Source organism: Oxyura jamaicensis, chromosome 2 (assembly GCF_011077185.1).
Source record: "Oxyura jamaicensis isolate SHBP4307 breed ruddy duck chromosome 2, BPBGC_Ojam_1.0, whole genome shotgun sequence".
In the NCBI taxonomy this organism is placed as follows: Eukaryota; Metazoa; Chordata; class Aves; order Anseriformes; family Anatidae; genus Oxyura; species Oxyura jamaicensis.
In genome coordinates, this window is record NC_048894.1 from 110,249,260 (window position 1) to 110,276,034 (window position 26,775).

The window sequence follows — 26,775 nt, forward strand, 5'->3', positions numbered from 1 at the left end:
AGAGGACATTCAAATGTAGTTATGTGCTTGACTGCTATAAAATGGGCAATAATGAGTAACTCCGGGCCATGAGGAGTGTACCACATACTCCCAAATTTTCCATTCTAATACTTTTTTTTTTTTTTTTTAATATCAACAAATATTTCTGTCCAGATGGTACCAGTGTCCCACACTGTGCTTCTTCTTAGATTTGCAATCCTTCTATCTTTTTGCCTTACATTTTGCCACACTAAATTACATTCAGTGGTCACCTAAACCATATGGCAGATCTATGGGTATCATATTCAAGGTCACTAGCATTATTCCATCCCCAGTTCTGCACAAACCCATTGTATTCTGAAAGGAGCTCTGGGCGAAACAATCATTTCAATGTGACAAAAACCCAAACCTCACATTTCAACATAGGAAGCAATTATCTTCAAGATCCTTGCTCTTTTTTCTTCTTCATGCAATTCCACAATAAAAAAAAATAAAATCTTCAATGCTACAGTTGGGGAGTAAAACTCACATCCTCTTTTACACCTCCAGTAATTTAATCCAAACAATTCGCTGGGCTGAAGGGGAATTACCACAGTTCCAAAGTTAAAAAACATTATTCTATTACAAAAGAGGAGGAATTGGTGGGAGACAGGTATCCTTCCCTGGAGGCCATACCCTGAAATCAGTTCAGGAAGTCCTAACCAGTAAAACTCCAAAATCTAAGATTGTTTTTAGAAAATGTTTACTAAATGGGTTTGATATAATTTGTATCAGTTAAAAATTGTAAACATCTATTAGATCAAATTCGCTGCCTCTAATTTATATCAGTTAAAAATTGTAAACATCTATTAGATCAAATTCGCTGCCTCTTACAGGACATGATAGTTCCCAAATGGAGAACGTGTGAAATACTGAAGTTTCATGTTTGAAAGAAAAGCAAATAATTGTTCCATGTTTTTACAAACTTCCTACATTTGGAAAAATGTCTAGGGCTATTAGAACCATTAGTTGATACAGCAAGCATAAATTGAATCCAAACCAGAAGCTGGAAGACCCAAAGAAACAATATTCAAAGCACCATGCATTTTAAAATGCACCCAAGCATTCAAACTCTACAATGTACTCTATCAAAGAACAATGCAACAAAACAGCTAATGAAACTGTTTTCCTCTAGAGAGAATGAATGGGTTGTCACAATCCACTTGCATCTGCATCCGTGCCTTGAAGCACATGTGGCAGGCACAAATATTCTGCAAAAGCAACAACAGAGCACACACGTGGATTATTTCATGCTTTTCCAACCGTAAAATGCCACTTTTGCTCTTCAAAAATCAAGCTACTTCAGTTTTCCTAATGCAGTTTAAATACCATGCTTTTAAAGTAAAGTATGTCAGCATGTAAGGCTGCATTTGTCATGCTTTTGTCAATGTCAGAACCATTGAACTAATGCGAACTGGTGATCATTGCAAAGTGTAATATTGGTATAATTTCATAGTGGGTTGTTGAATGTACACTGCAGAAACTAACAGCTTTGCAGTAACAGTCTTAATTATTTGATCAGCTGAAAACATATACAAGCACATGCTCCATAACTTAAAAAATGAAGCAAAGATTTAGATTCAAAACAGAAGCAATACTTTCAGCAAACAAAATGAGAGCAGATTTTCAAATAAAGTAAGGAAACTGATGATGCTAACAACAAGAAATGAAGAGAAAAAAATTAAGAACTGACATGTAAAGAATACTTACAGATATGTAAGGAATATTGCACTGGGGAGAACCAATATCCATTCCAGTCTGAGCAAATCTAACATTAACTGTCACATCTAACAAGCAATATAATGTCATTAAATTTATCTAATACTTACATTAAAAACATGATGGGATCAAGTTGAATCATACAGTACCTTATTTTTAAAAATAACTTAGCACAAAGACTACATGGCCCTAGCAAAGGCGTTACTTTTAGGCACTGCTCATCTGGATGGGCAAGAATAATTTCTATCTTCAGTGACATTTTCATAGATACTGCTAATATGGCTGCTTCTTATGTGGGAATTTTTCTGTGAATGCTGCTGGTAAAAACTAGCAATGGACTTACCAAGTCTGCTACGCCTGATCTCATCAGGTGAGACTGGACGCAACTTTCTCTCTGCCTTGATTTCCTCCAATATCCTCTCGTGAAGGCTGCGTGGCCGTGGTGGGGTTGGTTTCAGTTTTCTTGCAGAGGCCTTGGTATATAAAGATAATTATATTTACATAAAACAGTGCTCCCTTGAAAGCAGATGTCACACTGGGGGGAGGGGAGAACGACACAGTAAAATGTGGCATGCTGTGATAGGATTTTATGTGCACTCAATTCTAAAACTCACAGAAAACAGAAGGAGAATTGCATTTTTCCATGACTCAGAGATAAAGGGCTGCTGGTGAGAACAGCTATTGGCTGCTGCAAGGCATCACACACTGCTCTTCAAGAGACCACATTCTATATACATAAATCAGTATTTCTGAAAGACTGTGTCAGAAAATGTAATATTTAACACATTCCCTGAACACAGACATTTTTTAAAACGACACATTTTCGTTCGGAAAGAAGTACGCTGGATTACATACAGGATTTAACGGAGGTCGTGATCGGATGAAATCCAGGATTATTTCATGGGCACTCTTTTTTAATCGAGGTGGAATGTCACCGTTGACCTGAAAAGGAGAGAGCGAAATACACACATATTTCCATGTCTTGCATTGATACTCGTGCAGATGATGAGACAAAAAGAAAATCTGCAACATCCCTGGCAGAGCCTGCAGAGTTCTGACACCTGCACTAGACATAAAATCCCAACAGTCCTGAACAGAACAACAATCTGTATGCAGAGCACAGGCAAGCAAAGACTTAAGGGAAAGCTTTTCAGCTTTGCAGATAGCTCCAGAATAACCACAGTTCCAGCAGCATCAATCAGCAGTACTTAGGATTTTGAAATGATGGAATTAAGTATCAAGGCTGCAACCAGGTCTATGGGAGAATGCAGACAAAGCTCGCATCTCGTTTGGAGGAAAAGATGCCAAGACCATTTTTTTTAGGAACATCTATTTGAACCATGGCTCTCTGCCAACCATTACACATAACAGTCTGCTCTTAGGTTTTGAGCCCAGTTTTTTGATCTACTTAGCATCTCCCGAACTCTGATACGAAAGCAAAAACTGCACCAGGACTATCAGCAATGAATTGCTTTTAGAAATGGATGAAAAATAAGCTCCCCTTGTTTTTTCCCTGACAGGCCAGAACCTGTCTCTGCTTTCTGGCCACGAAGAGGTGCCCTGGTGTGGAAATCCCAGCAGAAGGAGAGAAAACCCCTGGGCATGGTTTCATAGACACCTCTTCACCTGCACTTTAATAAGGTACTCAAGAGTAAAGCAGAATTTGCCAATATGTCCAGAAAGTCAAGTCGCTAGAATGCCACGGCATGACACTGAAAGTACAGGGAGGAGAGACCAGAAGAGGGGCTGGGTGGGAGTTGTTCTTGTTTGCTTGCTTTTATCTGAAGAGACAGACATTTCTTCCTCAGGTATCTCGTTCTGAAGGTAAGACCATACATAACACAACACAGGAAACAGTCAACAATTCACTACATGCACGGAATATAAACAAGGCAACGGGAGTTTTCCTATCATCTCAGGAATTTATGAATTGTAAGCTGGGAATAATTGCATGGATTTGCTTAAGAAATCCATCTGTCAGGTTCAGCCTACGTGGCACAATGCCCAAGCACACTGTCAGAGAGCATCCTACACCATACATCCTTCTGGCACCTCATATTACCACACAGTACCTGGCTATCAGCCCTGTCCTCCAATGTGAAAGAAATTCCTGCAGTACTGTATTTCTTCGACTAGATGTCCCAGATTTCATCACTTTATTTTTTTAAGGGCCAGATGGTTAGACTTTCTTTGGGAGACTCTTCTTACAAGCTCTGTAGCCATAAAACACGTGTAAGGACAGCTCTGTTTTGTCAAATCTCGTGTGTGTTTGCTAACGAGGAGAAATGCTGCAGTCAGAAAAAGGGGTTTACATCCCCACAAGGTCACCGGAGCATGAACCCCAGCTGAACTTCACTAATGCCACGCAGCTTCCACATAAGCTCTGCTGACCTGGGACGTGCCCTCTTTCTGGGCTGAGGCAGAGTGACAGCCTCCCATCGAAGACACATCCCTTCCCTGATAGGGGATCGGATGTAGAGTTCCTTCAGGGGAACGTTTCATTGCTTCCTTCGGGACTCTTTATGGAGGTATCCTACCCCAGACATGGTCTAATGTCCATTTGTTCCCCACCCCATTAGCTTCCTCAGAGGGACCTTGATGCAGTATGGCACAGAACAGCAAGCTGCTAAACCACGTGGCGTGACATCTTCCTAGAAACTGTACGGAAAAATTAAAAGGGGAAAGATTTATATTAAATGGTGATTTGACATTTTATGATAAGGAGGATATTATTTTAAGTGATGTGATTGATTTCTCCTGTTTAAGGACTGAGCAGTTCTTCAAGGCCAGCGTGGTATGCAGGATCCTTAATGAAATGGTGAGTCTCTCATCCCCAGGTTACTGTTCATCAGATGTCAAAGCTGATAGCTTAAGTTGCGAGCTATTACCATCAGAACAGCCATTTTGTACGCTGATAATCTCAGTTCCAGCCTTGGGGAGCAACTCTCTGCACCACGCTAGGAAATAAATAATACATGGCTGTGAGCCTTTCACCTCAGGGCACTCTGTGCACTGACTTAATGCCACCAGAGTGTAATTAGTATCAGTATTTCCATTTGATTGGAAAAGGGGAAAAGTAAGATTTGCTTAAGTGATTTTCCACAGGATGCAGAGGAAGCTGGTGGCAAAGCAAGTGGATGTTTATCAGCCAACAAGCCAGGATCGGGAGTGCCAGCAGAAGCTCCCTTCCCATACTCGGCTCCCGAACAAGATGTTGACAGGAAAGACAACGAAGGGAAGGTTTTATCTCCTCTGTCCATGCTAGATCTATTTCTTCACTCAAACCGACTCTCCCTGTAACGAGCAATTTAACATGCGTCTTTTAATTAATTAATTAAAATTCATGGCTCAATTAAAGTTTAAATCAGAGCTGCATTGCACAGATGCAGCCACGACACATGCAGAATACAAGCAAAATGATCTTTGTGCTCACATACCACACTGCCCCAAACTGCAAACCGGTACCTAAATAACTACCTCCAAACACTGTAATGCTATCCTACATCTTCATGTGTATAAAAAGGCTTTTGTACAGCAGTATGCATTAAAACTGGCCATGTGGGAAAAGCATCATCAATGATTACAAAATCAAGCAGAAATTTAGAGATCTGAACAGCTAGATCTGAACTATCTCAGCCATTTATTTTTCACTCTATAAAAGGTGATAGCATTAAGTAGAAGAGTCCTACCTCTAAGTAACAGATAAAATGAAACTGATGGTTTTGTACCATCTAGAAATTTTTACTTAAAATGAAATTGCAAACACTGACGTCATCAGAGGGGATGTGCTACATCATCCCCAGAACAGCTCATGACAAAGTCTGGTTTTGAATTCAAGCATTGTAAGTAGATAGGCATTTGTTAAATTTCATTATGCAGGCTGCGTGGTGCTTTAGTTGTCACCTTACAGTGCTTTAGTTGTTACATGGTGCATATCAATTTTCTGATTTAGCTCCATGCAGAAAGGTCAAGCAGCAGTGTCTATTCTTTGATACTGCACATTGTAAACCACGGGATTCGTGCTGCTGCACCTGCACATCTATTACGGTTTGTGATCCCCTGTAATAATCACGGTACTTACACAGAGCCACTACTTCCTTGGGTAGCCCTAAAGCATGACGGAGAACTGTAAAGCTCGCTGCTATACCTAGGATTTCTGGGAGTCAGTGTTTTGTAGGAGGAAAAAAAAGCCATTAAAGCTGCTAAGGCAAACATGCCAAGATTACAAAATGCCAGGATGAAAGTCATCTTGTTCCCATGACAACCACAGAAACAAAGACTCCTGCATCAGGGGGACGGAGAGATGACAAATTTGAAATTATTTTTGTATCTACTAAAATAGAAGTGCAGAGGTCACTGAAACTAATACACCAGTTATTTGCAAAAAGCCCAGAATGTGACATTTTACAACAAGACATTTTGAAGAATTGCCCTATGACAGAAGACTTGTGAGAACAGACAGCTCCACTTATTGGTATCTGTTAACACTGCTGACAGTCTAAAACACCAAAATAGTTCCTAAGTGATGCACCTAACAGGAACATCTGTTCCTTCCCTAATTTTTACTACGAATACTGAGCAGTCAGGGACAGATCAAGATACTCTTTTAAACACAGCATTACAGTCGTAATAAGAAGAGCAAAGACTTCATCTAACATTTTGTTTACTTAAAAATGATCCACCTGTTATCTTCAGTGGCATGCATTTTCACAAGCCATCAATTCTAAAAATACTACCCATAACTGTAAAGCAAAAAATGTTTTTAATAAAAATTTTGCCAAACATCTGCTTTGACTGATAGAAAGAAACATAATCCATCTTGCCCAGGCTGCTTTAAAATTCAGATTTAGGACTCTTGTCATTTTCTCCTCTTCTCAAGAAGCATGACAGTTTTCTCTGACGGGAATATATATATAATTAGCTCTGACCCATAAAAGTCAGCTAAACGATGCTGTATTTATGACATCTAACCAAACTTGTAATTCTGTATGAATCCTCCAGGCTCCACGCATTTCATATCAAACCACATTTTATTGTGCATGTTTGGCACGCTCTTGAAGCAGACCCTGCAGGAGAATCCAAATTACTGGATGGAAGGTTTATAATAAGAAAAAAGTTAGTTTTCTAACACACAGTCACCAGCAGTTTTCAGATGAAGCCAGCAATTCCAGAGACAGCACTACAAGTCCTGTACCTACAGCTGATTGTAATCCTGTTTATGCCCAGAGGTCACTTTGGACAATCTACCTAGCAGACAAAATAGCAGGACAAAAATAGATGCTTGCAGGGATTTCACATACAGCAAGAGTCTGGATGAAGAGAAGAGCAGTTGTGCCTCCAAGACCTACAACATAATGAAGAAAATCTCTTCAGAAGAGGCAGGAGCTTGCTCAACAGAAGATGAATTAAAGCCCAGCCTGCCAAAAGCAAAATCAGATGACCCAAGGGTACCCATCCAGAAGAAACTACTATCCTGATTGCATACAGTAATCAAGGTCCTGAGGTGACTTCTTCTTTTGCAGTGGGTAGTATGGTCAGTTAGCTCTGTTTTCTGAACTGCGAGCGTAAAGGGTAGATAGATAACATTCCCGGGTACGTATTTTCTCCTGTTGATTTAAGATTTAAGCAACAGAAAATTGCTGCAGAAAATGAAAATAGTCTGATAGTCTGAACCCACACCTTGGTTAGGAAAATACTTTCACTTCATAGACAAAAGGCTTTTATATTTGTAACAGGACTCATGTATTTGTTCTCCATGGAGTAATTTCAAATTTTTCCTACTCTATTATTTTTTCTAATGATCAAATGCTTGATTTCTGTCTCTCTCCTCTCTGAATTTTTCTGGTGGAATCCTGGCCTTCTTCCTAGCAAAGGTTTTGTAAATTTTCTTCAGGAATGCAAATATAGTTGAATACAAGATATTCTAACAAGATGTTTCTATTGTAACTAATAACAGGCAAACATAAATAATTGTCAGATATAAATGTTGACAATGACCAAATACATGCCTCTGACAAAGGGGTTTAAAATGCTTTACTAAGGATAAGGATCCTTTTAGATCAGTTGCTGCCTTATCAGGAAGAACATCTTTATGTTGAACACAATAAAAACTAAAAGGCATAAAAGAACAAGGAGATGCCAGTAAATGTCAAATTTGATTTGATAATTTGATAAAAAGAGTGCCACGGGTCAATCTTATATGCACTTTCACGAGCATCTAGGAGGAGACCCATCAACACTCTCCAGCTTGCCTTAGCTTCTTTTGTTTTTTTCCCCTACTTGAAAGTAGCATCATGATACACTGAAAACAACCGAGCTCTGTTTCTACAAATTGAAGGTTTAAAATGTTTTACACAAAGTGTTCCTTGACAATTCTTAGCACATCATGGTAATACAAGTTTTCAAACACTGTAAGTTTTCATTTCCTATCACAGCTCATATAACAACGTGGTAGCACTTTGTATTCTGGAATGCCACATTTATTCCAAAAATTATGTTGTATCTCGACATAAATGTTCTCCCCAGTAAAAGCCTAACACAATCTCTCAGTAGAAAGCATGACAGGACTGTTGATATGACTCTTAAGGTTATCATAAAACCAACTGAAATCATTTGTTCAGGCACATGATGTGTAGGAATGTCTTTCACAATTTTAAATTTTTCCTGCCGTAATTCAAGATGCCTTATAAAAGCCGTGAACATGAACGCTATCTACATGAAATCATAATTTCAAGGTTCTCAGGAATAAAAGAAAAAAAAATGAATGAATGGAAAAAAAAGGAAATAAAACAAAGGAAAAGGAAATAAAATAAAAATAATTATTTCAGATTTGACAAATTCTAGTAATTCTCTTGACTTACCATGACCTTTCTTAAGGTATAGCGTTTGGATCTAATATCATCCATCAGCATTTCATACGGTGTGAGCTGATATTCTATGGGGAGTGGGTTGTACTGACGCTCTTGAACCTTCTTAAGTTTGACACCATTCCGTAAATCTCGCATCACTTGTACCCAAAAACGAGCCTGAAGAGAAAAGCAAGCAAAATTTTATTTAATACCTTACTCTTGCATACAGATTGAACACAGATTGAACTAAAGTTGCTCATTACCCTGTCAGGACACCACCAAATATGTAGAGCTTTATCACTTTATTTTTAACACAGCAACCAGACCCATTTTGTACAAGGTAATTTTAGATAAGCCCATTTTTAACTGTGAATATAACAAGACTCATGTATTTGATCTCCATGTAGTAGATCCAGATACAACAAGGCCAAGTGCAAGGTCCTGCATCTGGGCCAGGATAATAAACACAAATACATGTCTAGCAATACCCTCTTGGTACTCAATTTTCTTTTGCTCCACCTACCACATACTAACATTTCCCTATTATTTTTGGGGAACGGGTAGAAAGGAGTAAGAACAGGTGATAGACAGAAGATCAGGAGATTGAAATCAAGAACTTTTAAGAATGTCTCAATATTGCTCTATAAATTGGCCAAAAAAGTAAATAGAAAACAATACAAGCTACTGACTGTTCTCTGTAGCATTTTTTCTTTCACCATTAAAGAAACTCAGCTGGTGGCTCTGCCTACTTCCTGGCTGCCTCTCTGAAGGGCAGTCAGCATGATACCTGTCTAAATGACCAGCCTTTTAAACTGCAAAAGCTTCTACATGAAAGCTGAGTCTACAGAAATAATGTGATGCTTGGATGCTTACATTATTTCATCTATCTGTGAAGGAAGGTTGAAATTCCATTTAGAACTAACTTGTCATAATTTAGTACTAGTTCATACGCTAAAAAAAAACCACAAAATCAATCAACAGACACCGATTTTAACATAAACCAAACAACTTCAGGTAAGCTGAATCATTATTCAATTGTTGTCTTACCCAGTCAGCATTCTTTAACTCATCAAGATCTGTGCTGGATTCATCACTTGCCTCTTTGTCCATTTCTTGAATCTTCTTCAGATTCTGCAAACAAAAAGAAAATTAGTCAATAAACTGAATGGTGGCATTACTTTACAGTAAAGCAGAAGCTTATCTTTTGAATGATACTGTTGGGTATTCTGCTGAGTATTTTATAACTTGAATAGTAATGCTGCAAAAATAACTTGAAATGCTATTTGAATATTTCTCTTAAATGAAAAGCGGGCCTTCAATGCTGCAAAAAATCGGAAGTTCTAAGTATGAGAATACTTCAAATAACAGCATACCAGAAAAACCTATACAGAGAAATTGTAATATGTCTAAAATTTAGCTATGCACAGAAAAAAATAAGTAGCAAGTTTGTTAAACTCCAACATAGAAAAGGTTACTGACTTGGTAAGAATCCATTCATAACAAAATAACTGTTACTTGCCAAATGCAAGACAGCTCATTTTTGTTGAAGGAGAAATTCCCAGAAAGTCAGCTGCAAGGTGAAATAAACTATGTGAAATCCTTTAAACAGAATAGTGACAGACTTGCATTTATGTTGACATTAAGCAGCCTGTATAACATAGTTTTATGATTTTATTATTCAGATCCCCAAATCTCTATGTAAGGAAGAGAAACAGATCTGTCGGAAATAAAGCTCTTATTTATGAACAAGACTAGATGATGCAAATATGAGAAAGATTGTTTGCAAAGGGGAAAAGCAAAGCTTTCATATAAACAAGAAAATGAAAAATGATCAAAAATTACAGTAAACTAAAGAACAGGCAAAGCTTGCACACCCAAATGCAGGCAAAAGATTAAATGGTGTGAGTGGCTTTAGAGAAATTATCTTAGGCACAAAGAATTGCAAATCACAATGCTACTTTTACTTTTGTATTGAAATGTTCTGGAATCAGCAGTACAAATACATTCTCAATGCTCCATTCTACGTTTACAGAGGGTTTTCCAGGAATTTTTAACAATGTTTAATTTGATCTGTTTTCTTGTTACTTATTAATGTATTACAAAGGATAGTTAAATCTGCTAACGACTTCATTATTTTAACTAAAACGGAGACTAAACCTACAGGCCAAAGGTCTGACAGAGTTTTATGCATTTATGTACTAAAAATATTTGTCTCACTTTTGAGCACACAGCTCTTCCTTTAATGGAACTGAACAGCGAGTCTCAAGCCTTGGAGCTTCCCAGAAGACTTTAAAATAAGCATATTTGGTAAAACATTTTTTTCCTGTAAGTAGTTCCCAAACCATAACCACTTCAATGGAACAAATGTAAGCACTAGAAAAGTGATTAATTCACAAACATACTGGAGTGCATCTACCACATGTGCTAACAGGGACAGCACATGTGAGTCAGCCACCACGGAAGTTTTGAAAAACAGCAGATGGATTATTTATTATCTTATTTAAGCAAGTAACACATTTACTTTCACATCAATGAAGAAACACTACCGCTGCCCTGTGAAAAATAATACATAATTTACAGGAAGACTCTTAAAAAGTCATAAATCACCGATGCTACAGAAGCACATCTATCATTGCACAATGCGGGCGCATTTTGGCACGACTCGCGGCATTGCCGCAGGATGCCCAACTGGGAAAGAATGGTTGTACGGAAACTTGGGCTGGTCCTGCTGCTGCGGGCAGCAGTCAGTCTAACACTAATGAGCCATAATCTTTTTCCAAGGGGGAAAAAAAAAAAAAAAAAAAAGAAACAAACAATAATACAATAATCAAGTAACACGAAGGCCTCATTTATGCCTGTTTTGTCACCCAGGGTTTCTTCTCCATATCATTTTCAAGTTGCAGTAGCCATTTCAAAGATGGTATCTGTAAGCTGTAAATTTCTTGCTTTTGTGTGAAAAGCTAATGTTTACTAATAAATTGCAAAATATACAATCGTTCTAATACTTTCTCCTTTTTCTCTTTGTAATCAAAAAGTTTTCTGCAGTAAAGTAGCTCACAACTGTCAGAGTTGCTCCTCCTTTCCATACTGGAAGGTACCTATCAATTTAAAAAAAATTAACACGTTCCAGCTGCTTAACCTTTATTTTGACTATCCTACTACACCTGCAGCAATTACCCCTTTCAGCAGCCATGCTCCCTGCCATACACTTAACGGGGCTGGTTTATGCCCACAGGCTGATGCCTTTGACTGATGTAAATATTCCATGAAACTAAAAAGACTATGAGCTATTTTTCTTAACAACAAAATATAAGAAGGGGAGGAAGGGGGGGGGGGGGGGGGGGACAACACACATAACTGAACAGCTGAGAGATCTTCCAAAGGAGGCAGCCATCTAATTAGTTTCTCTGGAACATAGCTGGAGGGAGAGTTTCTACTTTAGAAAGCACAGGTGTGGGTGCTGCTGGCTACCACACACTCAAGAGCTGAGAGCCAAACCTACCAGCCACAAAGTACATCTCTCAAAGCGCCCTTTTTTGACACAAATGAGCTGGCATAAGCATGGGACACAGCCAAAGCGAGGGTCTGGGTGCTCTGGATGCTTCTTGCATCGACAGAGCCACCCACTCTGCCTGACAGGGAGCTGTGTAGGGAGGAAAATCTGCAGGGAAAATACTCACTTTTTCATAGGAATAGTTTCCCCCTACCCACAACTCAACTGGCTGACACCCCTAAATGCAGCTCACCATAAATGGTAATTTCTATACCATAAAATTGAGAAAGCTTTGGAAGACTGGGGAGAAAAAAGAAACTAAGTACTTTATCCTTGCAGCCATGCATTACGAAGGTTTCTTTAACTCTCCTCCATCTGCCAGGTGCTGCTTAGGAAGGAATCAATTCAGGGTGACAAATGATTGTATTTAAACTTCTGGACTAAATGAAATATTATCATTTCCCTCCAGCATCCCCAGCCAGTGTCCATGGGTTTCAGAATCTGCTGCAATCGTAAATTATGGAAACCAAAACATTTACAATACAACAGACCGTTTGTCAGAACTTAGCTGGGATCCAAAACCTATGAGTAACCTCAGCTGCTGTATCCATTTGTATGTACCCTTGGGACAATGGATTAAGGAAAGCTATTATGGTGTAATAAATACATAACCTAAATGGTTTTCCTTTTCAGAAAGCAAAAACATCTTAAAAGGGTTTTTCTAAATGATCCCAGAACCTCAAACCCATACCACAGATCTGATTCATCTATTATAGCCTGGGCATACGTTCACGAAATAAGGGTCAGATGTGTAGGAAGCAAGCGTTTCAACAGCTCTGGCTTTTTTAAACCATTACAGCACTTGGCCATTTTTTCTTCAGCTGCATTTTGTGACAAATGCTAGTAATAGAAATAGCGAATTTCTTCAAATTTCTTCCTGCACTATTAAAAGCAGGCAGCTGATTCGCTGTTGCCACGTGTCCCACATTTGTCCCACATTTGTCCCACATTTGGGACACGTTCTCCTGCGCCTGCGACAGATGGGAGGTTATATAAGACACTTGTCAGCACAGCGTCAAGGGCTCGCTTCCACAAAATGCTCCCTAAAATGCAACACTTTAATGAAGATGGGTATTTCAGGAATCCAGATCTTCACTTTGTCTTTCACCAGTTTCAGCACAAAACCTATGGCAGCTCCTGCTTTATATTCTCGATCATTTGGTCACTGATGCAAGTGATTCCTATGCTGATATCTGGGAAACTAATAAGATATTATTGCACATTTATTGTCAATTTAAAAATGCATAACCTGCATACAGGGGAAAAACACTTTTATGTATATAACTGTCCATCCTGGATTTAAATTCCAAGGGCTTGATCAGCAGCATTACTTCAGTTCTTTGAAGATACCCAAGCCCCCTTTAACTCAAGAGTTGTTGAAGGGAATATGGTCAGTTGAATCAGTCCCTGAAAAACTCCCTCATTCTTCACGTCGTTTTAAGAATATCACTGAATATCAGACAAAGCTCTTCATAAACAGTGGTGTGGGTCAACATACTTTGCTCACCTCTGGAAAGAGCAGTCACTGTGCTGCTCAAAAAACATTAAAGAAGAGATAAAAACAAACAAAAACCGAATGTATGGAACACTTACTGAGTTACAATGCCTGCGACACACATAACAAAAACAAAACAAAAAAATCCCAGTCTTTTCCCTCATTTAAAAGGTTGCCTGGAAGTGGAAGCAGAGGCAAGGTTATAGGCCGAAAAGTTTGGGAATCAGTTTCTCCAACTGTCCTTTTTGGAAATCCAAGCAGCAGTGTGTTTAACAGCTATTATGGTCATGAGACTATTAAGAGTAACTTGGCTAGTGACTGTATTTGTAAAATAAGTTAGCCATTAACATTATTTAGGTACCTATTAACTAACTACCTGTATAACCATATTTTGTACAAATAATACACCATGTTATATAGAAAGTAATCTACTTTTTTAATTAACTGTTTTCCAGCTGAGTCTCTAGATAGCATAAAGATAGGAAAAAAAAGGAACAATTTCATTTCTATTTATGTACTTAATTAGACCTTGGAAGGTTTATGTTTTCATACAGGTCAGGTTGAAATATATCCAGACATACTGAAAAAAATTAAGCTATTAGATTAGACAGGAAAGAAATCACAGGGGGCATTGTTTAAAAAATCTGTACAAAGATGACAGACTGAGGGATTTTTCTGTATTCTACCAAAAACTTGGTTAATTAAAAGGCATACTGTGGATAATGAAATTATAGAGACGTTTTTGATGAACATAGACTTTAACTGCAATTGATGAGGTAGGCAATTATAAAACTAGACAAAATTTTAATGAGTTTGGAAGGAATATTAATTGTAATGCTCTATGATGTACATCCATTTCAACAAATTTTTGAGACAGAAGTCAAACCTACTGTGGCAGATGAAGATATCTGCCTACAAGACAATGCCTGCATCTTATGGTGCCCAGCATCCCATGCTGTCTTTTAGGACCTGCTGTGGTGCCAGTCCTGAGTTCATCACTCACAGCCCATTCATGAATGCTTAGCTGTGCTGCTTGCTGACACCAGTATTTACTGGTACTGCTTGCAGGGTCACAGAACAACTGAGGCTGTGAGGTCCCTCTGGAGGCCCCCTTCCCCAGCTCTCTGCCCCAGCAGGGCCACCCAGAGCAGGGTGCCCAGCACCACATCCAGGCGGCTGCTGAAGGTCTCCATGAGGAGACCCCACAGCCTCTCTGGGCAGCCTGTGCCAGTGCTCGGCCACCTGCACAGTACACAAGTGTGGCTTGGTGCTCAGAGCCTGTGCCCGCTGCTTCTTATCCTGGCACTGGGCAACACTGCAAAGAGCCTGGCTCCATCCTCATTGCACCTTCTCTTTGGGTATTCATGCACACTGAGATCCCCCCCAGCCTCCTCTTCTCCAGGCTGAACACTACCAGCACTCTCAGCCTCTTCACACAGGAGACGGGCTACGGGCCCTTTATCATCTTCATGGCCCTGCATTGGGCTCTCTCCAGTGTGTCCATGTCTCTCTTGTACTGGGGAGCCCAGAACTGGGCCCAGTACTCCAGGTGTGGCCTCACCAGTGCTGAATTAAGGGGAAGGATCGCCTCCCTTGACCTGCTGGCAATGCTTTGCCGAATGCAGCCCAGGACACCACTGCCATCTCTGTGGCAAGGGCACGTTGCTGGCTCCCTCAGGCAGTAAGCAGGCGTGGAGCACCCACTCCAGCGGGAGGGGAGCCTGGGCAGTAACAGGGAGCTGAAGGAGGACCAGGGTAGATACCCCCTCAATTGAGCAGGTTCACAAAGTGGCCAGCAGACCAGACAGATCCATGGTCCAATCCAGATCCAATCCAATTTCTGTGTGCTTACACACGGGAGTAATGGCTACGCACTCTCCCAGTTTCTCATAGTCACACTCGCTGCTGTCTCCCAGCAACGTGTGAGACCTTTTCAGATACTCCATAGCAGGAACATTTGTTTTATCTTGTGGACATCGCTCACTTGTGCCTGCAGTTCTGTCTATGGCTAGGGGCCAACAAAGGTGATCTCAATGACTTTTTGATGATCCTGAACAAGATTAATCTTTTCCTTCAGATGAGGTTCATTTTAGCAGATATTCAAACTGTCTCTCCCTCACACACAAATACATTTCCTCCACCTTGTTGTCCACGTTTCCCCACACACTATCAAAAACAAAGGGCAAGATTCCGCTTCTATGGAAGTTTGATTGTAATTTAAAAAGCTCACTGCCTGAGATAAGAAACAAGCTGTACCCTATTTTTGCCATCAGCTGTAAACATCTGAACTGCATGATGTGGAGTCAGGAAGTCCTGGCCCATCAAAGACCATTTCTGGATGGCAGCAGATGGTACACGGGGTGGACCTCCTTTCACAAAGCCTGAGCAGCATACAGATGCTGCAGGCAAGCTGAAAAGACACCCCACTACCCTTGCTACAAAACCTTCACCTTGCAAAAAGAGGCAAAGTTAGGTCAGATTAGTTAACTAAATTGCAGCCCTACTCTGGAGTTGCTGCTGCTGCTATTCCAAATAAATATGTATTTTTACTCCTTTTATTCTTTTACATTTTTAAAAATTATTATTACAACAGTAGTATCACACCTTTCTCATCTCTGCCCTGAGTACTGCCCTGTGCAACTACTAGACATAACATTTCTTTCTCTTTAAGAGTGGAAATGTCTTCCTGTCTGCAAGTCCTCTCTACTGCTGACCTCTCACGCACAGAGAATCAAACTGGAAATAAAATCCACATGGCACCAAGCGTGTGACAAAGTGCCTGAAACATTGTATTTGACATCCATTGAGATGACCTTAACAGCTCACTCATTGCTTCATTATTTCTGAGTAATGCACTCACCCAAGTGCATGCCAGTAAAGCCCATTCTGAAACTATGCTCTATTTGCTAAGGCAGCGATGCTCACAGGACAGATGCTATAGGCCTCTGCCTCCTGATCTATCCCTCGTCATTCCAGTAGCTTTCAAAGCCCTGACATGTTTTTATACAAACAGAAAACAGCATCGCAGCAATAGTTTCTTCTGCCTCTTTCAAAGTGCACATTCCTGCTAAACCTGCCCTGGGCTGTAGCATAAGACCAGACTTGGTACAATCCTAGTAAATGGATTTCTGCAGATAAAAATTCTCCCTCTACAGTAGCACTGGCTGTTTAAAATGCCTACTGAGCAAAAAGCATGAGCTTCATACATCTGGGGAACAGATACCCAGATACAACATGGTATCCCTTGGAAAAGCCCAAGGAATTTTGAGGTATTTTTTTTTATTCATAGGAAAGTTATTTTAAGCCACGTTTTTCATCTTGATCCCATTGCCACAACTAGGTCTGAAGGGTTCTAAGGCTCTCCAAATTAAGTTCTCAGTTTTTAAAATAAACTATTAGTTTAAAACTCCTGCTTCCCTTAGTGTCACAGACACAATATTACACGGTACAAGTTTGTGGTTTTAATTGGAGCTGATATAGATAGCTTGTTTTTTCCCTAATTCTCTGACATCGCCATCACCATGAACTGATGACAATAAAATATCCTTACTAAAATATTTTGTGTTTCTCTCCTTTATACCCATACTCTTATGACAATACAAAAGGAAAAGAAAAATGATTTTATTAACTTGAATTTTATTAACAATATTCCTCATGAATTAAGACTCTTCTATGCATTTGAAAGAGCAAAACACGTATAAACAGTACCACAGTTTTCACTGGTGCAAACCTAGAATGATCGCTTGATTCCTACTTGTCTCGAGTATAAACTCTAGAAGTAATTTTAAAATGGAATAACAAGATTTACAGCATTCCACCCTATATTTGCTTCACACCTATTTTTCCTTTTTGTACTACGTTATTTTCAAGAATCACGTTGTTTCTGAATCTATAGTTGGATAAAAGCTATAAGCAAGGATCAAGCATATCATAAAAGCAATTTATATTCCAGAAGCTGCTTGTAAGGTGAATTTCTTGGTCACTTCTTGTACGCCTGCTACGGGACTGATCCAGGGTAAAATGAAATCAAATGATCAAAATTCTGGCTTCGGATAAGTGCAGTGATAAAAGTCTCATTGATTTCAGTAGGGCCAGAATTTCATCTACAAGGATTACTTCCTTTGACCTAAATGTGCTCTGAAACAATCCCTAATAGCCTTTGAGAGGCAAATGGTTCCTTTCATTTGAGATTAACTCGTAGTATGCTCTACGTGTTGTCAAATGTTGGGTTTTTGTGTCCAATTACAAGATGATAAATAATCTGCAAATTCAAAACACCCCTGCAATTATTTTAATAAATTGAAAAAATGTTTTAATAATTTCAATATGCAAATTTTACTTCAACATTGACAACTCTGACACCTTATTACTGCTTACTGCAGCCAGAACGTTTATGAACTACTGGAAACGTACTTCCTCTAAGCAGAAACAAGAACTCCAAAGGGCCTTACCTTTGGGCCTCAGCACGGACCTTGCACTAGCTGTTAGCTGAAGTGTTTATAGCACAGATCCTTCAATTATCCAGTGGTCAGAACACCAAGGAGCAGTCAAATGCCAAGATGGGAAATTAATGATGTCAGGGTTTTAGCACCGAGATGCTGCATTCTGTCAGCTCTCTGCATCAGCTGCACTGGGTGCAGATGAGCCGTAATACAGGCGCTTCAGAGAACAAGTGGCTCTTTAACCATGCTGACACTGTCAAAATAATCTGTGCATGATACCACTTCAGTATAAAAATTGTGTTCAGTTCGAGTAGGAATGGAGGAAAAATAGAAGTGAAGCTTGACCTGGGGCAACAGAAAACTGTCTCTGAAGGATTCTCCCCCTTGGAAGGATGCATCTCAACCAAGTCTCTGAACAGGAGGAAAGACAGCACCAGTCTCTTATGCCTCTGACTGGTTTGCATCTTCCACTAGTGCAACAACAGAGCTCTCTTGTACTGCTCCGAAGCACACCTGACCCAAGGATGAGCTGATTCAGCTCACGAACCTGACAACAAATCTTTCATTATTATTTTTAATTTATTATTTGTGTTCTATGTTTGTTTTCTAGAATCGGAGGAGGTAAAGCAGTGGGAGCACGTATGCATGGGTGGAACAGCTCTGCCTCTTTCAGTAGCAAAATTGTTACACCAGCCTGTGAAATCTTTTCAAAAGGCACTTTGGACCTTAGAGAAGAAAAGAAAATACCTCAGGTTTTTATTAAAAAGGAAAATTATGAAAGTGCTGTTATTTGAAGAGTCGACTTTGATGAAGAAACCATCTTTGAAACCTATCGTTCCCTTCCTGCCCTTCCCCTCACCCACAGGTTTTCCAGTGTAACCAACACCCACACTGTGTTAATACAAGTGTTTATGGAGCTACTCTGCAGACCAGATCACTGCAACTATCTTCATTAAAACTAATCCACCCACCCTCAAAGTTATTCTTCAGCCAGATCATTTACTTGAAGTGGTTCCATAGGATGGCCTTTCAGTCAGCAGGACCAACCAAGCAGGCAGTGAACACAGACATCATGACCTACAGGTGGAATTGTTTACGTATTTATTTATTTTAAGCTGGCTCTGCTGTGAAGCCTGTGTGACAGACAAACAAACCAATCATACATCAAAGGTAAGGAAAGCTGCTGACTGAGGACACATTATGAGCAAGGAGAATCTCAGATAATTCTCAGCCAAAGACAAAGCATGAGAAGGAGCTGAGGAAGGACAGGAAATGGTTTGATGCTTTACAACACCACAAAAGTTTTCACTCAAATACATTGCTTGCATGCATGCACATTGGAATGGAATAGTACTGCCTAATATCCCAAGAAAATTTTGTTTTCCTTCCAAATAGTCTAGTCACAATTAAACTATTTCTGAGACATCTGTAAATGGTTACAGGCCAAATGGAAATAAAAAAAAACACAAACAACACAGCTGTAGAACTACTCTCCCTGAATGCTACAAGTAATTTCCACAAGCATCTGACATCCACTGCTGGCTGGGCACAGAAATGATTCTGTAAGGCTAAATCACATTATAACAGATTCAAAAACTTACCTCTTTTGCACTTTTAATTTTGGCCAAGAAAGTGTACAGCTCCATTGTTTCAGCAAACAGAGCCCGACATACTGCTTGATAGTGGTTCGCTGCCTCTGATGGGGTTGGCAGGTGGGCAGCACACAGCTAGAGAGAAAAATAAATAGCAATTACAAACAATGCCCCATTGCTTTAATTATTGCTACAGAGCATGAGATAACATGAACAAGAACACAATGGGATATTTAGGGCACAAAAATCCATGAACAACGTTTAAGCTTAGGTGGAAATTGGGGTGTATTTTCTAATTTTTCTGCTCCCATTTATTTTATATTCATGAGTTTCATGAAGAGGACTATGATAGAATAGATCAGCACTCATGCTGGTAGATGTAATCTTTTGCTTACATCGTCCCCTAAGTCATATCCATGACTTGTAAGTATTCTTCAGAGAAATCTTTGCAGGAAACAGACAGAACAACAAAATAATGTCTATAATTAATTTGCTAAAATCTTAATACCAAAAAATTCCAAATACCAAACTAAAATACCCGTGTCATGTATCGTACTGGTGTATATATTAAAATATAACAAAATCTTAAACAAGGCTTTAAAATGTGCCTTATTACTGTGGTTTCATAACAGCTAGAGCTAAAACAATGATCGAGCCAGAACCTGAGGAAATAGGTGGCAACACTGAGAAGATCTCCAGAAGCAAGGCTTGGAACAAAAGCCTCTTTAGGAGAAGAGCCCCTAATTAGCCTAGTGGCATATTTCTCTAAATCTCTCTTGCATTACAGCGAACATTGTGGTCCCAAAGGGCACAATACCAGTAAAACTCAGGCTGCATTTTCATATTGTTTCCCATCTGATTTAAATCCACGCTGACACTACAAGGCACGATCCTGAGGCCTCTGGCCACAGTCTCCCGCTGATGCCCTTATGCTGGCACCTGAGTTTTTGCCCTAACTCGGAGGGGACTCCTCACCCAGGCAAAAATTTGTGAAGGAAGCAGGGCCGGGGAGAGTTATTCTTCATGGCTTGGACGCATGTGCAGTAGCGCAGGTAAAAAGGAGCAACGGGAACACCCTGCCAACACAGGGAGTGAGAGGGGAAGGGAGGATGGGCTGAACAATTTCTTTGGGTTGCAGTAACATTTAGATTGGCTTAATCTCACTGACAAATTGTTTTCCAAGGCCACAACCTCTTTGTTATTTTTGATTTCCTCCAATTAGCGTAACAACACAGAGTCCGACGGTCAGATTTGATCATCTCGATAAAATTTCACAAGCACCATCTGGACTCCTGCAATATCCTGCTCTGACTGTTGTAACCACGTGTGTGTATGTATATTTAAATCCTGTTAGCCCTAAAAGAAAGATATACATATACATATATATGGAAAGTTTATGTAGATATTTTTTCCTTCTTTCCCATATACTTTCCTTATATCTAAGGAAAGTAAGGCAGACATTCAAAAGCTGCCCTCAATTCACTGCTTTCAAATTTTATGCTGCTTTGTGATGACAACCAAAATTTTGTTACACACTTCACATTTATTTCTGTGTAGTCATAGTGGCAAAGTTAACACTTTTTATTTTATTTTTTTTAGCAAATCATATCTTCTCCTTTGCAGGTAAAGGGAGAAACAATGAAACAGACGTGTCTCAAATGTGTGCTACAGTGACAACACCTACCACAAAGAGAGAAGCTGTTTAGGTATTTCCCTTGACCTAATGAAAAGTCAGAATTACACTTAATTCAAACACATCGTATTCAAAGTATGTTTAATTTGTGTTCCTTTCTCTCAATAACTAATCATGTCCTTACCTGCCTTACTATGTTTAAGGCAAGCTATTTCTAGTTATTAACTACAGCACAGATAAAAAGGATTTCATTCTACAATACACCACTTACAGGAATAATAATGACTATAATAGGATAATAACAGCAATTTCAAAAAAGTCCTAAAATGGCACAGGTCTTCATAGGAAAGAACAAAACTTTATTTATTCAGATTGCAGACAGGTTTTTAAGAATGCCTTTTTTCTTTATTTAGAAGCATGTTAATTAGAAACAATTTGCATCAAATATTCAGCAAGTCAATGAAATGCAGCAGTGGCAAGTTCAAGCAGGGGATGGATATAATCATGATTCTATTATTGGACATGAAGTAAAGCAAAAAATAAAATTAAATGCCTGTTGCAAAAGCTACCAGAAACGCAACCACACAAGAAATCAACCATTTGGTTTGTAAACATTCGAATGCAGGTATTAGAAGAGGCCCAGTAGCTCCTACTAACTTTCATGTTGTGAAAAATCAGTTTCTGAGTGATCTTAGATCATGTGAAGACGCACTACATAAAAAAAAAACCACCCTTGTGGTAACATTAAATGACTTAGCATAATTTTTTGGATAGCGGAAGGTGAGCCTGAAGAAAAGGCAAAATGCCCATAAGCCGGACCGATCTTTCTTCACTGGGGTCTATTACACTTGCACATTGTTCAGAAATAAAAATGTAGGCAGTCAAGGCACATCAAGTGTGAAATGTGATGTTTCTAGCCCAGGTTTAGCATATTTATCCACTTGTGCTTTTTTTTTAAAAAAAAATTGCATCTTTAATTTGGTATTAGCAGTGTCTGAGAAGCTATGTTTCCGAAATACACCACAAAAATCAGTCAGAATGCTTTAATATCTGAGTTAGGAAAGCACAGCCACCTAAGAAGCTCCTCCTCCCCTTACCGTGTCATAGCAGTCGTGGTGCAGGACTGCAGGTCTGCAGTCTTTTCCAGCCATTCAACGTCCATCAAGGAAAGGAAGCCTCTGTACGCTGCTTATTCTGACACTTGGCTTTTCATCCCTCATGATACAACCTAAAACTATCCTACGGGGAATGAAAGCACCCAGCGTCCAGAGCGTAACATGAGGGCTGCTTGTTCTGCTTCCAAGAAGTCTCACACAGGATGGGTGAAATCTAATGATGTGGGCTTTGCAAACTGGTGGAATATCAAAAATATTATCAACTACTGAAATGGGTCCGTAATATTTCCATTTGTAATCACTGTGAAGAACTGGGATTTTTTTTCTTTTTCTTTTTTTTTCCTTAACTAAGCCTATCCAAAAACCAGCTTGACCCAAACCATTCAATCTTTGCTTAGATCACTAAGAAGATTAGAGACTGTTTCCATCCACATTCAGGGTTCACAGAAAAAAGGCATTATGTAAATACCGGAGCCTTGCCAGCTCCTCTGTCCAAATTCACCCTCAATTGACTAGGAAACAGAGCGCATCAAGCCAAACCAGCGTTAACAGAAATCACAATTTAACCATCAGAAGAGATCAAACAGAGTTTCTTGGATGCATTTCAATATTAAGGACTACACAAAATTACAATGAATTCTCACAGCAGACTCATCCGCTAAAATCCAGATAGGTTTTGCAAAACCTTCTATTTGGCTAAATACATACTGCAAACTTTACCAAAACACCTGGCTTGTTGGAATTCAGATTTCAAAAGACAAACAGTGTTTCCACTTGCAATCATCCTGGGCACAGTGCCTGTGTGAATGCGCAACAAAGAATAAAAGGATCTCTTTTTTTTTCCCATGGGACACAAAGGCAAGCTATTGATATTATGCAAAATGCACTACCAGGCTGCAAATGCCAGGCTTGTTAAGTTTTAAAGCCCCGGAGTATTAACGTAAGACTTAAAAGATGTACTTTTTCCTTAACCAACAAGGAGAAATGTCTTGTAACCAACAGATCACTGAACATACCGCAACAGGCTCTAAGAATAAAACTCAGCTCGAAATGTCCTCCCAGGTCAAAGCTACTTTCAGATAGATTTTGTCTCTGTGCAGATGAACTAGACCTCATCATCATTTGGGGGTAGTGTTTTGTTTCGATTATACATATATATATATATATATATATATATATATATATATATAATTTTATTCCTATGAATGTGAACTTCAAGGAGCCATCTGCTTTGCTAGGAAAAGCAGACAATCTTGCTTGAAACAACACCTGTGCTTTTGTAAAAGTCAACCTAGCACTTGCTTAGCTTTATTATCCAGAATGAAATTAAAGGGATGGACTGTTCAGAGCACCTAGATGTGGTTTGACAGGAGTCTGGAAGATGGTCCTGCCTGCTACAATCACACCCGTGCTTTGTACAAAGGACTTTTGCTCAGTGCAAGTATTGAGGCAGGTTTCACAAGACCTGGATGGAGCCACTCACCTACCTGCTGTTCTGCCAAGCTTTCTGGGCAGAGATTTGCCCCTGGCTCCACGGCTCATAACTGCAGTGGGCCAAGGATGAGCTGATCCCTGAGGTACTGTGATAAAGGACTTTAGGGGAAGACTAATGAGGTAAGACTGTGTTAATACAAAAGGAATGGGAGCAGAGTCAGCTATTAATCCACAAAATCAATGAACAAATTCACGGAAAGTACAGAAAGTATTCAGAGAAAGTCACTATTCCCGTAAAGCTGCCTTCAGAGCCTTTTATAAATTTTACAGAGGTATTTCTAATGATCAGTCGCAAGTGCAGTGGAATGTCCAATTGCTCAACGTGTGAGTTCCTAATTAATTTCACACACCTCAAGGAAGAGGCAATTTGTGAAAAGTGAGGCAAATAGCTACTGTCTGGTGGTGTCAAGCAGACCTACCTCATTATTTAAGTGCTCTCTAGCATTCCAGTAAGGCTTTCCCCTCACGTGGGGATTTGTTGTTTTCATCATGTTTTCCATTGCTTTGAGGTGGACAAGAGAAAAGCTGTGTAGTTCTTAACAACTCTGTTACACGCGATCAGAAGTCAGTCCTCCCCACAAAATGGCCTAACATGCATTTTCACCTCAGTGATTTTTCTAATATGAGAAGCTAAATGCACCAGCAAAGCTACTGCATTTAACAAAACTCTGAGGATTAAAGGCTTCAAGCAAAGTATTTACATATAAACTTATATGTCAAACAGGAATGGGTTAACAAACATTTGGAAATGCTCTCCTGAATCAAAACTTAGATTGGTGTGGAAGAAAAAGTGAAAGATTCACGTGGGTAGACTGTGTTTGGGAAGGCTGAAGTACCATTTCATACACTGGAATGTGTATTTATTTTTGAATTTATCTTTGAAAATAAAATTCAGCAATTCAGCAACACTCGGTATGAAACCGGTGCCCAGTAAAGGACTCTCCTCAACTGTTTTCTTCTAAAAAGAATATCTGTCCTGACATTTCTTACAGGTAGCACTTGTCTTCAGAAGCTGAGTGCGATGATTCACTTTAGTGCATTTCACAACTGTTTGAAAATAGGCCTAACTACTTCTTGATATGAGACAATTTAAGCAGAGATGACAATCTTGATAAAATTTCAATAAGACAGCAACACAAAACTAACACCCCATTGATTGTCTCATTTATAAACTTGAACCTTTTCCAACAACAGAAACAAATTAAAGGTGAAGATGATTTTCATTCTGTTACATTTACATGATGCCAGATTTAGGAAAAAAAAAAAAAAAGTCTTACGAATACTGAACACAACTGCTAACACTTCTGACAGCATTTAAAACTTTCATGGGTGTTAAGAAAGGGAAATTGCACTACTGTATACATTACAGACAATTTGTCAGCCTGATCCCATATTTTTCATGCTCAGTGATCCTTATTACTCTTTGTTACTCTTTGTTAGCTTCCTAAGTAACTTGACTTTTTGACCATCAAAACAAACACTTCAAATGAAGGTCAGCCTGTTCTTGTGAGAAGGTACTTCTACCAGACAACATAATAACATTAATTTTTAAATGTCTAACTAATTTTACGTACTACTTCAGACTTCTTGGCAAAGCTGCATTCATGTAAATTCACATTTCTTCTTGAAAGCTATTTAGCTATTATCACACCTCAAACATAGCCCCAGCATACAGCTGTGCTAAAATGTGTTATGTGTATTGCTAGCCTGTTTTTTTGCAGTGCCTCTGAGCTAACAACATCCTGCTTCCCAAAGGAGCTTGTTTCAAAGGAACCAATTAAGTGAAAACCAATTCTGCATTCTCTCCCAGTTTCAGAGAAACTGTGCTCCGTTGTTCCTTAGCAGAATAATGGAGGAATTAATAATATAAATATGCAGCAATCTGAATTTGCTAGCTCTTGTTCTTTGACTATTCAGTGGAACATCAATGGTATTATTGATGAGCAAGGGTGAAATCCTACAAATGATATTTTCCCTCTTTTTTCTACAGTAAATGTCAACCCCTGCAACATACAGCAAAGCCACTAGTTAGCCTGTCAGCAGCAACCATTTTCTAAAGCTGTCTGCCTCATAACAAGGCAACAGCTCTGTGTACGCTCAGCAGCTCTCATCTGCACCACTCACGCCTTTATCTGCCTTTCCTGCAGAGCAGCAGTGTGAAGGATGGGATGGAGGCATCTCGGTAAGAAAGCTCGCTTCAGAAGTGGAGTAGAAGCGTAGATGGGGAAACGTGATAAAATCGGATAATTAAAGGAGAAGGGGAGTGTCTGTACATATTACCAGGGTTACCTGTACAGTTGTTTAACTAGCAGCCCATTAAACTGTGGAAACACCCTTTACATTATTAAATAACTTAGACCCGAACAACTGATAGCAAAGAGCTGCAGCCCTGCAATGTGATTCTGTATGGCTGTCAGACATGCTTCTCAGGTCCTCCTTAGGACTGGCAGGTGCCTTCTTACTGGACCTCCTGCTTCTGCTCAGCAGAAAAGAGAGTTGGTTTTGTACCCGGATGCTCAGCGTACGTGGCAGAGAATGGGAACAGCATAGACGCCCTTCTCTATTTCCCTCTCCCCAGGCCTCCACACAAACACAGAAAGCCGTCAGTGCATTCAGGGTACTGCCTGAACAAAACAGCACATCTCTGGAAAAGCAGTGAAGAATAAAAGAGGGAAAAAAAAAACATAAAAAGGCAACAAAATAGCTGGGAATGACCCTTAAATCAGAAACTAAATCTCACTGACATATATAGAAAAGAAAGGGGAGAATAACGCGGACAAGGTTGTTTCTACACCAATTCTTCCATAATGTCCATTAATATCATTATTAAACAGTTCAGATGTTTGCATACTCAGTACTTACGAGA

At 39.4% G+C, this 26,775-nt stretch overlaps 1 protein-coding gene across 5 annotated transcripts in view; it reads right to left on the minus strand.

Moving 5' to 3' along the window:
- Positions 1–26,775, minus strand: part of SPIRE1 (spire type actin nucleation factor 1) — a 124,698-nt gene that overhangs the window by 25,436 nt on the left and 72,487 nt on the right. For 4 of the 5 annotated variants that reach the window (XM_035318359.1, XM_035318360.1, XM_035318361.1 and 1 more), the window contains exons 4-8: positions 19,677–19,802; positions 9,633–9,716; positions 8,598–8,762; positions 2,593–2,679; positions 2,081–2,210 (exon numbers count right to left, since the gene is read on the minus strand). In XM_035318359.1, the coding sequence (XP_035174250.1) occupies positions 2,081–2,210; positions 2,593–2,679; positions 8,598–8,762; positions 9,633–9,716; positions 19,677–19,802 (592 nt within the window). Of the gene's footprint in view, positions 1–2,080; positions 2,211–2,592; positions 2,680–8,597; positions 8,763–9,632; positions 9,717–19,676; positions 19,803–22,397; positions 22,532–26,775 lie in introns of those variants that run through there. The other variant, XM_035318363.1, reaches the window with a different exon arrangement.